The sequence below is a fragment of the Dromaius novaehollandiae genome, chromosome 3, assembly GCF_036370855.1.
Source record: "Dromaius novaehollandiae isolate bDroNov1 chromosome 3, bDroNov1.hap1, whole genome shotgun sequence".
Taxonomy (NCBI): Eukaryota; Metazoa; Chordata; class Aves; order Casuariiformes; family Dromaiidae; genus Dromaius; species Dromaius novaehollandiae.
The window spans coordinates 23,671,305-23,687,880 of NC_088100.1; the positions used below are offsets into that span (position 1 = coordinate 23,671,305).

The 16,576-nt window shown below is 37.0% G+C and overlaps 1 protein-coding gene across 1 annotated transcript in view; it reads left to right on the forward strand.

Annotated features, from left to right (window-relative positions):
- The window catches only part of MYOM2 (myomesin 2), a 70,133-nt gene that overhangs the window by 50,190 nt on the left and 3,367 nt on the right, over positions 1–16,576 (forward strand). The window contains exons 26-36 of the mRNA XM_064510197.1: positions 1,951–2,095; positions 2,209–2,268; positions 3,710–3,777; positions 7,691–7,804; positions 9,161–9,248; positions 10,989–11,027; positions 11,686–11,791; positions 13,557–13,720; positions 14,045–14,081; positions 14,209–14,231; positions 15,105–15,160. Of these exons, the coding sequence (XP_064366267.1) occupies positions 1,951–2,095; positions 2,209–2,268; positions 3,710–3,777; positions 7,691–7,804; positions 9,161–9,248; positions 10,989–11,027; positions 11,686–11,791; positions 13,557–13,720; positions 14,045–14,081; positions 14,209–14,231; positions 15,105–15,160 (900 nt within the window). The remainder of the gene's footprint in view (positions 1–1,950; positions 2,096–2,208; positions 2,269–3,709; positions 3,778–7,690; positions 7,805–9,160; positions 9,249–10,988; positions 11,028–11,685; positions 11,792–13,556; positions 13,721–14,044; positions 14,082–14,208; positions 14,232–15,104; positions 15,161–16,576) is intronic.

Below are 16,576 nucleotides of genomic sequence, written 5' to 3' on the forward strand. Positions count from 1 at the left end.
TGATGTCTTCTCCTATGTAATTTTGGTTCTTCCTTTTTCAGATATTCTGTAAGATCATACTATATTCATTATATAAAGTTGGATACCTGTTTCATATCTTTTTCATGATTTTTTTTCTTTTAGTTAGAAGCTTTAGAGCGCTTTACAATATCATGCCATAGTTTATGCTTGCACTATTTGTACATCTGAACACACCAGTAATGGATGCTAAACATGTTGACTATGCCTACACCATTCTTAGATAGGTATCTCAAGTAGCTGTGAGCATGGCATATTTCCTCACCCTATGGCTCTTCTTCAGATGACTGCTTTGCAAGGAGCCCCCAGGCAGCCTACATGGATGTATCAGACTAGAAGTGAGGGGGCATGCTTTGCGTTGTGTCCTGCAGCTGCACCCGAGCTGCTCTCCCAGGTTTGCTGTCCATACAACAGTGAATCTATTCTTGAAGATGGCCAAGAGGTGTCCCTCAAAGCTGAAGTAGATATACCAGGGGTAGTAGTATTCCTACTAATTTTAGGTCAGTACTTAAAGATTCTTCCAATTAATGAATCAGTCCCAGAGAGTTTAATAAATGATATTTTTACTAACTTTTTTTTTCTTCCTTTGTCATCTTTCCTAAATGATGTGGCTTTGCCTACCTTTCTCTGGTTTTAGACCTCCAAGAAAAAGATTAATCAAGAAACTCTGTTTACAAGACATCATGTCTCCTTTTGTCAGCAACGTGGTCTATACCAATTTACTGCAATGGAACGCTTCCTAGAAAATGATATTTACTTTTCTGTCCAGTCATAAACAAAACAATTCATGTGAAATATCCTTATTCTCATTAGTTACCAAAAAAAGTATTCACCAAGTAACTTCTATAAATTATTTTTGCTTTGCTCTGGGAATTTGTTAGTTGAAATTCCAACAATATCACTTTTGGTGGGACACACAGTCCTTACGGCTGTTACTTGCTGAACAAAGGATGATATTATTTACAAAAAGATAGTTGTATCTAAAGCAGTACTTGTAAATGCAAAATACATATTTTGCAAACATTGTCCAATATTTACTTATAATTTCCTGTTTCCTTGAACATTTTCAACAATAATTTATCTTTCTAGAATACCTAATCAACACAAACACAAAAAGGACACATGAACAATGAAAAGCATATATAACTTTGACTTCAAGTCAATATTTGGCATTCTGGGTATTTTCCAAGCCCTTAGTAGATAACAAGATGTTTTAGCAGCATTTTAATTCTGTTTTGTTGGACTCAATCTATTTTTTAGTTCAGAGAAAGTTTGCTAGTTTTACACAGGGGAGCCAGAAGTGACTGTTCTCCCTCATGGTCCAGCACTTTAGTGTTCTCTGAGAAGAACACCTAGTATAAGAAGAGAATAACATTATACTCTTCCTAAATGAACTTTTTTTTAGTTAGAAAATAAGGCCCATTTTCCAGCTGCCACATATATGTATCTCAGAGGTATTTAGTACGTATGACTGTTTGTATTTGTTATGACCAATTTATTTACAAGGTACATATTTGGAGATCCACATCTGTGTCTGCAAATGTAAACTTACAGCTCTCTCTGGACTCTGCTTAGGGATACTATTTTAGACTAGCAGATCCCCTTGTTGGACTGGAAGCTGTAATGTGTCTGATGGCCAGATGTGTAGGCTCTTCCTCAAGCATGTATAGTTCCATAAGCTAGTATTTTAAAACCAAAAATAGCTATATTGTGATGACTTGAGGATTCCAGTGCAGTACAAAGGTTCCTGTCACCATGGGACCTTGTTGTACAACAGTAAGTACAAGAACAGCTTTCTCCCCATAGTTTACAATTCAAAGGGCATGAAAGAGATAAAGTGTGGAGGTGTGGTTATAACACATGATTAATTTGTTAGGGAATTATAAATAATTTACACCATACTAGAGTAAAGTTATTACTCATTTATTTCAGAGGCATAAAATAAAGTGTGACCGTTCTACTGGCCTAATAGAAATGGTGATGGATCGATTTACAATTGACAATGAAGGTACCTACACAGTACAGATCCAAGATGGAAAGGCCAAGAACCAGTCTTCATTAGTTCTCATTGGAGATGGTAAGTTCACTGAAACACTGAAACTTTGGCTCAGACGAAGAAATGCTCTTCAATTATTCTTTGAACAGTCTTGTGATTAACTCGTGTTTTTATTCACCTCTTCTAAAATTTAGCATTCAAGGCAGTATTGGCTGAGGCTGAGCTCCAGAGAAAGGAATTTCTCAGGAAGCAAGGTAAGATGAAGTAGATTGGTGACTTTAGGCCCAATTTGCATTTAATGATACACCCCTACTGATTACTAAATGCTCCCAACTTCCATTGACTTCATTAGAAGCTGAGAACCTTGCACATGTTGAGGAGATACTGAATCCTTGCTGGATGTGGATGTTATTTTCTAACACTGCCATATAACACGTGCAATTTGTGCCAGAAATTTCACTAAGCAGAGAAATAAAGACAACCTCCTTACAAGAGGTTATCTTTGCTGGATATTCATAAGAAGTGCTCCTACTCCAGGCTCCGATCCAGCAAAATACTTCAGTGCATATTTAGTTTTAGGCACATGAATTATCTCACCAATATAGTTGACAAAAATATAGCGTCAGACCAAAAAAAAAAAAAAAAAAAAAAAAAAAAAGATTCTATCACTGTGGAGTCCTTCCTTGAAAAACTGAGATTGAGCTCTAATTTATAATTATTGCTTAGCAGACACGTGGGTTTCAGGATGAAAGTAGTGATAATAATTACGAAAAACTGAGATTGAGCTCTAATTTATAATTATTGCTTAGCAGACACGTGGGTTTCAGGATGAAAGTAGTGATAATAATTACAAAGCATTTACTACAAATACCATAGGTAAGTGTATCTGTATAAGCAGTGTAATACTGTTTTTCTCTATTTTCTTGGTTTTCTTGTAGTTTTATGAAAGAAATGATACCATTCAGTATATAAAATCACAAGATCTTTCTCCTGGATATTGCAGCTGTAGGGCCTGATCCTGCAGACATTAAAACATACTCATATGTTTACACATGAGTAACCACAAAAATTTCAAAATGACTATGTATGTCAGTAAATTTACTTAAGAGCATATATATTTTCAGGATTGGAACCTGAGTAAGGAGCAGAAATACCTTCTGTTCTGCTTGTAATACTTAATACACTTTTAAACTTCATATAATTTAGACAAATAATGTCTGGCATGGGATTTTTGCTTTGAACATTTAATTGGATGAGTGTTTGGATACTTCTGTTTATTCTGGAATCCTCTCTACATTATATGTATCATTTGTACACTCGTTTATGTATACGATAATGTAACTGTATTCTGCTTCTTTCCTATGTTTAGTTGGCAATCTAGTATGCTTAGATTTAGTAAACTAATTTGTCTTGCTCACTAACCTGTTTTACATTTGGGAATGCTACAAGGCTTACCATGCAAATGGAGATAAGCCTCAGATTTCTAGTCTGTACTGTAGATACCTGGGTCAATAAGATGAATATAGATCACAAGGTTTTCCTTCTAGTGCATGGATAGTTCAGGAAAGCCCTATCATTGTTCTGGTGTAGGGATCTTAGAATATAATTGTCATCCTTTTTCTTTCTATCACTGGGTCTCTCTGATCCTCTTTTCTTCATTCTAAGGATATGCTTTAAGTCTGTTTTGTTCCTTAGGTCCTCATTTCTTGGAGTTTTTGCATTGGAAAGTTACAGAAGAATGTGAAGTTTTACTTGCTTGTAAGGTAAATAAATATGCTTGAAGAAATTTTTTAGAAAGTTTTATAGTTGAGCTAAGAAAATGTGAGGAAACATTTTGACATTTTTAATATGAAACTTTCTGATTTCTTGTTTTTAAACAGTAGTAGTCTTTATTAAAACAAATAAATGAAAATTACAGGATTGTAGCCTTAATGGAGAACAGGACTAGGCTTAAGAAATTAGAAAAATAACTTTTTTGAAATATGTTAACTAATCCAAATTTTTAATAATAATAGTTGTGAGCCATAAAAATTATTCAGACTAAACATGCAGATCTGAATGCCTCATTGTTCCTTCCTCAAAAAATAGCAACACAATTCAGTTTGAACTCTTTCCTTACCCTTTTCTGATTTGGTAGTTCCTCTACGAAAGCATCTATTATTTAATCAGCTGTTATCAAGCCTACATCAAGTTTTCGAGAATTAATGTTACAAAATAGGATTTTTCCTGAATGTGGCCAATGACTTTTGTACCCTAACTAATGATAATGTACATAGAATTCATAGTAACTTCTGCAATGTCTTTATGTGCTATTCTAAAGTGATATTTTTTCATTTTTGTTGCTCTTTTCTAGAATGACTAATTAGAGGTCTGAATAATTAATTTAATTCAGCAAGCATCAAACTCTTCTTCATTGCCTTTTTTGTGCAGTACGGGCTCTTTTGTATTAATTTTATCCACTTCTTTTGAAAAAGTTTTTGGTTTTTAATTGGTCCAACTTGAATCATTCATTATCAGTAATTTACATGCACATTTGATTTTTTTTTCTTCTATATTTTTCCTGCTCATTAATTAGAGGGCCTTTAACCTCTGCTGATTCCCAGCAGAGCTGACCTGGGTGGTGAAGCTGCCGTCCTGTGTGCCCCCTGTCTTAGGGCTCAACACTCATTAGCTGACATGGTACCTTGGCTGATACGGAGCTGCACAGCTGGAGCGATTTATAATCTCCACATGCATTTGCCTCAGGCGTGAACCGTGCTTATCCTTTCATTCATGGGGGGAATTAAATGGTTCTGAACCAGTTATACTAGAATTAATTCTATCCAAATTAATCTGAAATTATCCACCTTTTCATTGACTTTAGAGCCTGTTTATGCCACTTGAAACAGGGCAAAAGGCTGAGCATCTGATTATGTACTTTTCACCAGTGTATTTTTTGTTTATAAGGTCAGAAATGCAATCCAGGATGTAGGTTGTCTGCAAACTCATCATTTTAACTATGCTATTGACCTTATAATGTTTGTTACTTTTAGTGTGTGACTGTCCATTAGATCCACATGGTACTATTGTTTATGCCTGTTTAACTGATATTTTTAAGGTAGGAAGAGGCTGAACAATAAAGCCTGGATTTCTCCTACTACCTTCAGGCACCTGACTAAAGCACTCAAGTTAGAAGTGTGGCTGCCCTGGACTATACCTGCAGTATTAAAATTGTCCAAGGGGCAATCTCTGCCTCCCCAGGCCAGCTCATTCAGGGTGGTTCACATCCACGCTGCTCAGAGGTGGCTCCCTGGAGAGAAGAAGACAGGGCATGAACAGGCTGCATTACATTTGGCCCAGGTCTCCTCTAGGCTTTGTCTAGTGCCCCTGTGCAAAAATCACTTCCGTGTGTTTTCATGTCTTCAAAGAGCCTGGGATAACATGAAGGAAGTGCTGTGACCTGTGAGAGAGCTGTTTTATAGCATGTCAGGACTTTCTTGTATGCCTTGGCATGACATGGGGGAGTTTGGGAACCAGGCCAACTGGAAGCTTGTGTAAGGCAGAGGACTAACTGTATGATCCAAACCCATAAGATTAATGATGAACAAATATGGATTCTGTTATGTAAGAGTATATCAAAAGTAAAATATGTCACCTCTGGTACCACTTTATTTCTCATGTGATGGGACCTAACTAAATTTTGATCAACTTTGTATTTAATTCTGAAATATCTGGGATCAACAACCATATTCTTGGTTTTGTAGCCCCTCCCTGCATGCCAATGGGGCATGCTTGTCCATGGTCCTGGCTGCTAATTTGATGGTGTTTGCTTTTTTTTCCATGCTTATTTTTCTTTATATGCCAACATCTACTATTATTTTTCTTCAGATACTGGTTTTTTTTTTGATACAGTTTCAGAATGTTAGTGTTCAGATGTTACCCACTCTTGCATACCTTTGACCCTTATTTGTACTGGCAGTGTTAAAAGCAAGATTTTTGGTGTATGGCTAAACAGTAGAAAAGGTAACTTTTTACAGTAAATGTCAAAATGAAATAATTTTGGCACTGCAAATTGCATTTGACTGAAACTCAGTCTATTCCTTGTTAGATCGAATCCTAACAGTTCTTGATGAAAAATTGTTGAAAAGCATTAAAGGCTTGTTCCTTCAGGCTTGTTCAAATAAGATTGCCATTTATGTCATACGACAAATAGACCATAAACCACTTTCTAGTTACCGGCAAAAGTAAAGTGCTGCTTGCTTTTCTCATGCAAGGTGTTGTTTTCGGGCAGATTGTGGTCTCAAATACTGTCAGAGATCCATAGCAATGACACTGGCTATTAAGCAGCAATATGTGTGATTAATGCTAGCAGGATCTAGAGAGATGTCTGAGAATCAACATAGAAGAAGGAAGAACTGTCCTATTTGTCTGGTCATCTCTATAGAAAGCTATCAATGAGCTGTTCGTCTGCAGAGTAAAACCCCTCTAATATGAAAGGGTTAGAAACTGGTGCATGTATTTTCCTCTAAGCAAGACACTTGACAACTACAGTGGAGCTGTATTAACTTCTGGGCTTCCCTGCATCCATTTGTTCAGTCCCCTTTTAAGGAGATTTTTAACTGACTGCCTGGGGACTCAGAAATGTCCTGTCAGCCCTGCTCTTCTACCAAAGTCACACTGACTGGGAATTCGGGCTAAGTGCAGAAATACAATTGCATTTCTGTGATTTTTGGAAGGGTATAGGGATAATGATCTTAAATAAACCATAGTGTTTCTTAAAGGGGGGGGGAATAAAATACATTGCCAGGTTTTCTAAAGAGAGCTGGGCTTTTAGCTCCTTTGACGTCATGCTTTGAGGCCATTCGTCCAGCAATATTTTAAGTGTCACCAATGCAACAATTGTATTTTAAAATTAGAGTACTACTTGAGGTACAGGGTAGTCTATTTCTGCACTGTGTAGATGAGCTGCTGCTACTACAGCAAAATTGTGGCTTTCAAGCACCTTCTCTGAATTTGTCCTGCTATATTAAGTTCCTTTGTATGAGGAGAGACTGCAATTTGCAGAATTCTTCAGGTCTTTGTACTTCCCGTAGGGCACAATTGTAGTGGGGAAAAAAAGGAAGATTCTCTAGTCCACCTCACAATTTTGAAGTCTTAAATGCTTTCAGAATAGTAATTTCAGTAAGCTTCTCTGCAGTTTAGTCCTGAAAGACATTGCTTAGATAACCAGGATAGATCTGCGAATGGGCTAAAGACCCTCCGTGATAGGGCCTAGATTCTGTGTTACAACTGTCTGGAAGCATATGGCAAATACAAAAAGATAAATGAGAGTTCGGCAGCTACAAGCCTACTCTAATTTCAAGGATATTTGGCACAGATATCTCTAGATGAACTGCAACCCACATAGGAAGGGTGCAAAACACTTTAAGGGAATAGATGGACGAGATTTCCTTTTAGGATTCAATACTACTCTGAAGCTGCAAACTACACACTTCTCAACAGTTCTGGGCTGCAAATAAATACTGTAGCACTAACGTTTTGTTTAGTATGACTTGGTCATAGTTGTTTTTTTCTTTATTGCTTTATTTGACATATGTTATTAAAAAATTGGCTTCTTGCATTGAAAGTGTGACTACCTACAGTATGATATCTTTTGTCTGGATGTAGCTGTGCTTACATGCCTATTCTGCTGTACAGGTGGCAAACACAAAGAAGGAGACTGTTTTCAAATGGTATAAGGACGGTTCTGGGATTGAGGCTGATGAGGTGCCTGACCCGCAGAAGGCAGAAAACCACCTCACTATTCCCAGGGTATGGTATCATCTACTGATTAGAAATGAAAGCTTCTGCTTGACATGCTTTCGCTTTGCCAGGCAGAGCACTAAACCAGCTATTATGATTTCTGTGAGCCATTTAAGAAAAGGCACATTTGCTACCCTTCAGTTAGCTGGTGAGTGGCTAATGCTGGTAAAAGAGTGTTATTTTTGTTATCAGCTCAGCCACTTCATGCTTAAGTTACTTCAGGATCCGTAGATGACCTCTCTCCAGTTCTACGTCATACTGATCCTTAGTTTTTCAATTTGCTCAAGCACCTCTTTCTGACAGCGTCTCAAATTTATTGCCTAAAATTAATAGGTTTGAGGTATATGGTTTCTTCAGATTCGTCTTGATGCAAACAGAATAACCTAACTTCTGTCTGAAGCCATATCTTTCTTAGTTGCTGTCTTTGTCAAGTCCCCAAAACTCCCGTGGAGTCTTTCTGCTCTCAGTGTAATCTGCACTCAATTTATTTTTTTTAATTTATTTTTTGTCTTCATATTCTCTCAATTTCCCTCCTTCATTTACTTGCTATAAGGTACTGCCTTTCTAGTGGCTCCATTTTTATTGAGTTAACTTTTCTGGGGAATGGTTTCTGTTTGTCTTTAATTGCTCTTGTTACTTTTCATTTAACGATATGATCATTTTCCCATTATTTCCTTGTTTGTGAGATTTTATAAATCTTAGATTCAGCTAAATAACTTCCAACCTGAATATAAGTATTTATATTTTTCCTTTGGGTTTCTAATTAAATTAAAGTCAATGCACCCAAACAAAAAACCCACTTTTTTAAAGCAGTAACACTCTGTTAGATTTTAAAATGTAAGTTCTCTATGGATAATGCATACATTGTTTATTTAGCATAAATGTTATTTGACTACAGTTACTGCTTGAATGAAAGCCAGTGAGTTGAATTTAGATAGTTAAAGGGTATCGATCCTTTTTTATGCTCTATATAGATTGTTTTCAAAAAGTAATAGTTTCAGTTGAAGAAAAATTGCCTCTCTAAAATATATGTGGGTTAAAGTTACCCTCTATTACATCTAACTAAACTACTTGTGATTTCTACTGACCAGAACCAATCCTGTTATATCTTTATGGAATAAGAGGAAAAAAGCAAATTTCTCAAGGAAATTGAAATGAAATCACAGTATGTGTTAGGCTTAAGGGCTAACTATATCTGCATAAAAATTCATGGACAAGCCATTCATAGTTTCCCATCTCTGCTAAGATTACTTAACCAGAATGCAGTACAATGTATGCTATTTGGTTTAGAAAACTGTGCCATGGTTATGAAAATGTTGTATTCTTATCAAGCTTGAGATGTAACATCTTGTGATTTCCTTACAGCTGTCTCGCAAAGATGAAGGAGTTTATAAGGCAACACTGTCAGACGATAGAGGTCATGATGTATCTACTCTTGATATATCAGGAAAAGGTAAAATACAGTTTACTATATTGAAATAATGATCTCCAAATGTTCTAAAAAAGTGACAGAAATCTACCCTTGCAAATGGAAAAGGGAGCAAACATTTGTTCAAATTCAAAATTTCAAAGCTTTTCTTATGTTACAGAGATTACCAGTTAAGGAACTGCAGCACTGAACATTTTAATGATTAATGAAACAGAAAGGATAAGCAGAGGAGTTTAGCAAGAACCTGGCCCTGGAAGATGGTATATGGTACAGGGCAAGCAACTTTGAGCTCGATGTGCATTCTTCCTTTGGCATTTGAATAAAGATAAATGCAAGTAAGGATGAGAGAACCTAGTCCAAACAGTGTTTTATCTATTATCAGGTATCACAGTGGGCTATTCTAATTTTATGCATATTTAATTTTTTTCAGAAAAATAGCTGTTATTTTACCTCCGAGTCTACAGCAAAGACAGATCTATGGCCAGCATAAATGAATTTCACTCAACCTTGGCAGATTGTCTGGGGCTCTCATGTTTAGGTCTCACCAACAAGCCCAAAGTCGACCTGTATTCAACCCATCTACATTTAGGCACTTTTTTTTTTTTTCTCCCTTGGTCCTAATAATGGAGAAAGACTCCTTCAAAAGTTAATTTAGTTCACCAGATATCTTAAAAAAATATATTCAGGAGACTGGTGAAGTGCCTAAAGTAGGAGGAAGGGATGAATCTCAGGCTGAAGTCTTAAGCTGCCCTTGACCTGAGAAGGCTGTATCATCTGAGAGACTGCATAGTCTCTCAGGCATTTTTCCTATGCATAAGCTCTGCCCACTATCCCTTCAGAAAAACATCTTTTTGAGACAAGATAGGTATTATTGCCCTGCTTTTCCAGATATCTACCATGTGGTATATAATTCATCTCCTCCAATCAACATGACAGTGGAAACATACTGAATTTTGCAAAGGCTTCCAGAATTGGATCACAATTTATTTTAGCAGAGACAAAAAATGTGCAGATCAATACAGACCAAATATACAAGTAGCATTTTCCCAGCTTCATGCATTTCACTATCCTCCATATTCATAAAAATTCTTTAGCATAAATATGGGTTTTAACTCTCCAGTCTTAAGCATGCCTTCTTCAGATTATGGTGCCGCTTTCCTTCCCTCTCTTTCCCTCCTACACAGGGAACATTTTTTCTTTCTTGACATTGAATAGGATTCTTCTGCCATGAAAGAGTGTCCCACTCTTCTGGACAAGCTGCCCTTGTCTCCAGGGATCTTCCCTTCCACAAAGCCGTCAGCTCGGTGATTTTTCAAAAGCTTGATAGGATACCTGGTTTCTTTCATTTGCTGTTGAATGACTTTAAATTGCCAAATGCCATCCTACAGGGAGCAGGTGAAAATTGTTTCCACCCAGAATGTGATGATTTTTCTTTCCCTTGTGCTCTCCTTTGAATGTGAACTATCAAGTTTTAATGAGCTTTTATTGTTTCTAGCCTGAAGGATACAAAACGCAAAGACCTGATAGCGCACGGCTGTCTCCACATACAGTGGAGGTATTCAGTGACACAGCACGGAATTCATATACTTTACACAGATGGAGTCTCCAGATTGTCCCGTATACCTATTGCAATTTTAATGGTTTTCTTTGCTTAAAGATGTGAAGATTTCCCACACCACTTTAATTAAACTAAACATAACAAAACTATATTCTGATTGAATTTTGATGGTACATTTTCTTTTTCTTTTTTTTTTTTCTTTTCAGTTTATGATGATATAATTCTGGCACTGAGCGGAGTCAGTGGTAAGTAAATGCTGTTTCGGATTTTCATGTAGTTTTTTTAATATTAAAATAACCTGAGCCTGAGGCAGACAATTTTTATTGCAAGCGGGAAATCTCTGGAAGTCATGATGCTTATATTATTATGGGATTGTTATTAAGTTTCTGAATAGGCATTTGACCTTGCTAATTGACACTATTAAAAGGGAACAAAGTGCTATTCCATCTGGCTTGTTTGGTTTAGGTACTGTGAGAATATTATAATAATGGTTTTCCTTATACTACCCATCAGTAAATGAGTCTTATGATATAGAGAGAATTAGATTCTGATCCTATTGTCAATAGTAAGTCACAAATCATTCCAATGAAAGAACAAGGTTTGCACAAGAATAGAATAGTTTTGCAATTACAATCATGACACTATTGTTTCATGGCAATTACAGGACTGGTTTATTTTTTGAGAAAGTATCTTGCTTGTCATAATGCTTTACAGTAAAACTGTAGGATTGTGTTGAAATTAGCAGATATCCTTTGAAAATCACAAATCTCTTTGTTGTGGTTGAGAACCATGACCCAAACCTTGAACATATTTTGTCCTGATTGATAGTACCAGAACTCCATTTGACTATTTCCTCTTCATTCCAATATCCTATTTGATCTCCATATATTCTATTTTATATAGGTAAGTCTGCTTCTCCACTGAAGATCCTTTGCACAGAGGAAGGAATAAGACTCCAGTGTTCCTTGAAGTACTACAATGAAGAAATGAAAGTTAGCTGGTCTCACAGGTAGATATCTTTCTCAAGATGGAGCCTACATTCAAATTTATTTGAGCAAAATACAGTCTGAATGATTTACTATTTACTATTCTGTAGCACTCTTTAGTAACTGAAGCACATAAATGAATTTCTCTTTCCAGAACTTCATTTTCCGTTTTCACAGATAGTGAACAGAGTAACAGGAAAATTATAGACTTGTCCAACACCTATTGGGAAGGCTGTAACAGAGCCAGGAAAAGAGAGTCTCCAGTATTTCAGCCTCTTTTTCAACACAATACTGTTCATCTTCCACTATTTACCTGTTTGGTTCAAAGACAGTAACATACCCAGGCACAGTTGTCTGATCAGGCCTGTCTTTTTTGCCTCTCCCTCCTGCTACATCTGCCTGAGTTTTAAAGGTTACTTAGTCCATTCCACTATCAAGTGCATATAAATAGAAAACTAGAGAATGATATATAGAAAATCTAGAGAATGATATATAGAAAATCTGGAAACATCAGCATGCATATTTATATTTTTATATATACACCGCCAATCAATATTTCAGATTTTATAATAGGCCTTACATGTTGATTATCCTGAAAATCATTAAACACAGATTTTGAAAAAAAAAAAATTTCATTTCTGTTATGAATACAACAAGCAGAAGCCAGAGTTGTTATGTAGAGCTAAAACGAAGACTAAAACAAGCAAACAAACAAACCAGCCTTCCCCAGGCCTCCCAAATCTACCTAGTCTTTTACATAAAGTTCTGGCAAATTATTCCTGGAAGACAGAAAGGCTAGACAGTCACTAGTTTTCTTACCATCATTTGCACAGCATAAAGCATAGCATGCAATTTGCCAGCTAGCTTTGAATTATCCACTATACTGCATAGCAGGGAACATAATACAAGTCCTAAAGCCAGCATGCATCATCCGCTCATTGTACAGGGGAAAAGACAAGATACAGTACGTTCTAACATATAGTAGTTTCTATCCGGGTATCTAATTTGGTACACTGAGCTCAATGTAGTCCTCTCTCAGAAAGGGAAATGTGCAGTAAAATTTCCTTTTCCTCATCAAAGAATGTTTCTAGCTATGAAGCCAAATCAGTCCTCTCTAGACAAATAAATTAACTGATCAAAGAGAAGCTAATACTGACTTTATCTATTTAAAAATTCAGTTAAAGATGCTTTGGAGGAAGGAAGAAAAGGAAGATTTCTTTAGTTAATGAAGGAAAGGAGAAACTTCTTTGCAAACCATTGAAAGTGGCCAGGTTTATGTGCTCTCCCTAAATACCTTCTTCTATTGTCGCTCTGCAGGACAGGTTATGGGGTAGGAGAACCACTGATCTGATCCTGCAGGACATTTCTTACATTCTTAACTGAGGAAGATATTTTTCCTCATTGAAGAAGACTATTTGCCTCTAGTTTACCATTCTGATACCTTCTACTGTGTGCATATGAAATGTACAGAGCTCTAAAGTCATGTAGCATGTTTGCATACAGACATGCATGGGTGTATATGGCTATATACCTAGAAACATATGTCTAGGTATGTGGACAGAGAGAAAGTGAGAGAATGAAGTGGAATGAAAGCTCAGGCTAATGATTTTAAAATGTTTCATACTCACACTAGGAAGAAAAGAATCTCCTGTGAAGTTGCTCTCAGTAGTTGCAATTTATTTGAAGTTTAGGAATGGTGTGTAATCCTTTGTAAAATTTTATAGACTATCTTCTATGGAGAATATACATGAAAAGAATGTTCAAACCCCTTTCTATTAATTTTTCAAGGGAATCTAAAATTTCTTCTGGTGAAAAGATGAAGATTGGTGGTGCAGAGAATTTTGCCTGGCTGCAGATATGTGAGCCCACTGAAAAGGACAGGGGGAACTACACCTTTGAAATCTTTGGTGCAAAGGAATCCTACAAACGCACACTGGATCTATCTGGACAAGGTAAATTTGTAAGACGTGGTGACTTTTCATGGATTAAATGGAATTAAGCAATAGTAACCAGGGAAATGATAGTAAAAATAGAAAGCTGTTGATCAGAAACAGTTGCAGTTCAGTTCCATAACTTTTATGATCATTTTAATTTTAAATCTATTTCTACAATATGTGATAGTGGGTTCCAGGGGTTTGGACTTCCATTTTGATACTATGTAAAATTGTCTTGGTTTTGAAAGAGTTTGTACATAGATATGTGTTACAAATTTTATACTGAGTCTCAAATGCAATTTTCGTTCATGGACAATAATGCTCTCAATTGTTTTGTTACAGCCTTTGATGATGCATATGCAGAATTCCAGCGACTCAAGTAAGCCCTCCATCTTTTGCATTTTAGTGCTATAATAGCAGTGCCTTAACTTTTGGGAAAATATTTCATTAATAATTTTATTAATAACATTATATATTTCTCTTCCTCTCCTTCTCAACAATTTTAGGGCAGCCGCTTTTGCTGAGAAGAGTAAGTTTATTTTATGTTTCATCAACAATGTTGTACTTCTGCTTTGGAGTTCTCTTTAAGGCATTCGTTGTGATATGGTGCCATAGCTTTCAGAGTTCAGTGGTTGCAGAAATGCCCCATTACTGCAAAATATTGCTGCAGAATTTGTGGTTTTATTTCTCTTTAATTTTGGTGGAAACCAGATAAACATGCATTTTTTCACATTTTGCAAGCCTCCAACTCTGTCTCCTTGCACCTGCAAACAACCAGAGTTTCTGTGAGGTGTGAACTTCTGGGTGTAGCACAAGGAGGTGTTGACTCTGATAGATGAGGATGATGACACTGAACACTAGGATCTACCTATTTAGCAAAAAGTAATGCTTGTTGGATGCAGTGCATGCTGAGAGACAGTGTGGAAGCTCCTTGCTGTTGGGGGTTGCAGGAATTCTGGTACTTTGATATCAAGTCCCCTGATAATGACAAGATGCTTCTGACCTGCCCACAAAGAGGCGGAGAGTGACAGAACAAATTTCCCTCAGATCTTAGATACCACCCAGATGCTAAAAACATCCTCCTTACTTTGCTCTGTGCCCAAAGCACAAACTGTCAAACTCTGCAGCAGCTGCAAGGCTGTTATGTGTATCAATTTAAAGCTTCATAGCACAAGCTCTGCTAAAAATCTGAGGGAAGTATAAAATACAGTAATATGAAATAACACAAAGTATCAAAAAAAGTATTATTTTACATTTAATTAACAAAGAACATCAGATTTTTTAAGATAAGCTGAAACAGAAGTTATGACTAATATGGCACCAGGCTATAAAATCATTAAGAAATGAATAATTTTGAGTTGTAAATGTCATGTGATCAGCATATTTTTCTTTTAATTCCTAGATCGTGGTAAAGTCATTGGTGGTTTGCCTGATGTTGTGACTATAATGGATGGCAAGGTAAGAGTAGTTTTTGTCAGTGAGTAATGCTGGCTGGTGAGATGTTTCCTATAATGGGGAAAAGGGAGGAATACAGATGATTCCATAGAAGCTGAGAGAAAAAAGAAGAGAATTCAAACCACCTAATGGTAGTCATTTAATTGAGGCACATGAAAAGTCGTAAGTGAGCATAGTTACCGTAAGCTCTCTGTACAGTCAGGGGGAGGCACAGCTTGATTCAGATCTTAGGTGAGCAGGGTCAGCCTCAGGAGGTGCTGGTCTTTTGTGCTGATTGTACAGAGACTCTGAGTTAACTGTACGTTTGAATCTGGGCTGGTGTACAGCTATGTGTATGAAGGGGGAGTTCAAGAGGAGAATCCACTCCTGCCCTGGAGGACACACCAAAGAGGCAGAAGGAGGCAGCCGCCCTCTGAGATCCAGTGTAACAGAGACAAAAGCTAGGGCCCATTCCCCAGCATGCCAGATACAGACTCTTCCGGCTGGTAAGAGTAGAGGAGGGTAAAGAACATACCTGGGACAAGGGGATAAACTCTTCCTTCTTTGGCACGCAGTCCCATGACAATATATAATTACCTCGAAGACCAGAGGATACACAGTTTCTGATAGCAGTAATAACTAAAAGCCCAGATACAAAGTCAAAATTAGTAAATCATCCCAAAGTCCCTTCACGGGTCTGTTTGATGGGTGGAGATAGAATTTCATAAGACTGACTGACTTGTGTCCTTCAGCAGGATTTTGTCATTGCGGAGTGGGATCTCATAAAATCTCAGGCCAAACTCTCCAGATACTAGGAGGAAAGGAGAAAGCTATTAGTCTGAGCTTCAGTCAGACTTTACAGATGCCAGACACTGAAACTCTCATCCTGAGGGTGAGCTCCAGATCCCTAAGCCTTCAATCCAGGAAAGAGAGACCAGTTTCATCCTTCCAACGCAGGGAGCAAGGTCTTGTCTACTTTCTCCTGCAGCCAAATCTTGTTCTAGTGGGTGTTCTGCCCTTTCCTGCAAGGAGAAATGAGATCTCTCCCATCTGGGAAAGAGATGACTGAAAGAGAACAGGGGGGAAAAAACAAAGAAATCTGCAGCATTATACATGGTGCAGAGGAGGTACCTGGAAATGATTATTCAGCACTTTTCACAGCACAAGGACTAGGGAGTGCCTAATCACATAGTGATTACAGGCTTCAAGGAAGCAAAAGGAAGTAGTTTTTATTGTGGTACATAATTAATTTGAGGTACTTAATGACTTAGACCAAAATATATTTGGGTCCAAAAAAGGAAATAGGCAATATCAGAGACTAGTCCAGGAGGGACTATTAAACAAAATACCTGGATGCAACCTGATCTTTGAACCGGTTTATAAGCCACTAATTTGTGGAAAACAGGACGTTATACTGGCACTAGGATCACACTATCCATT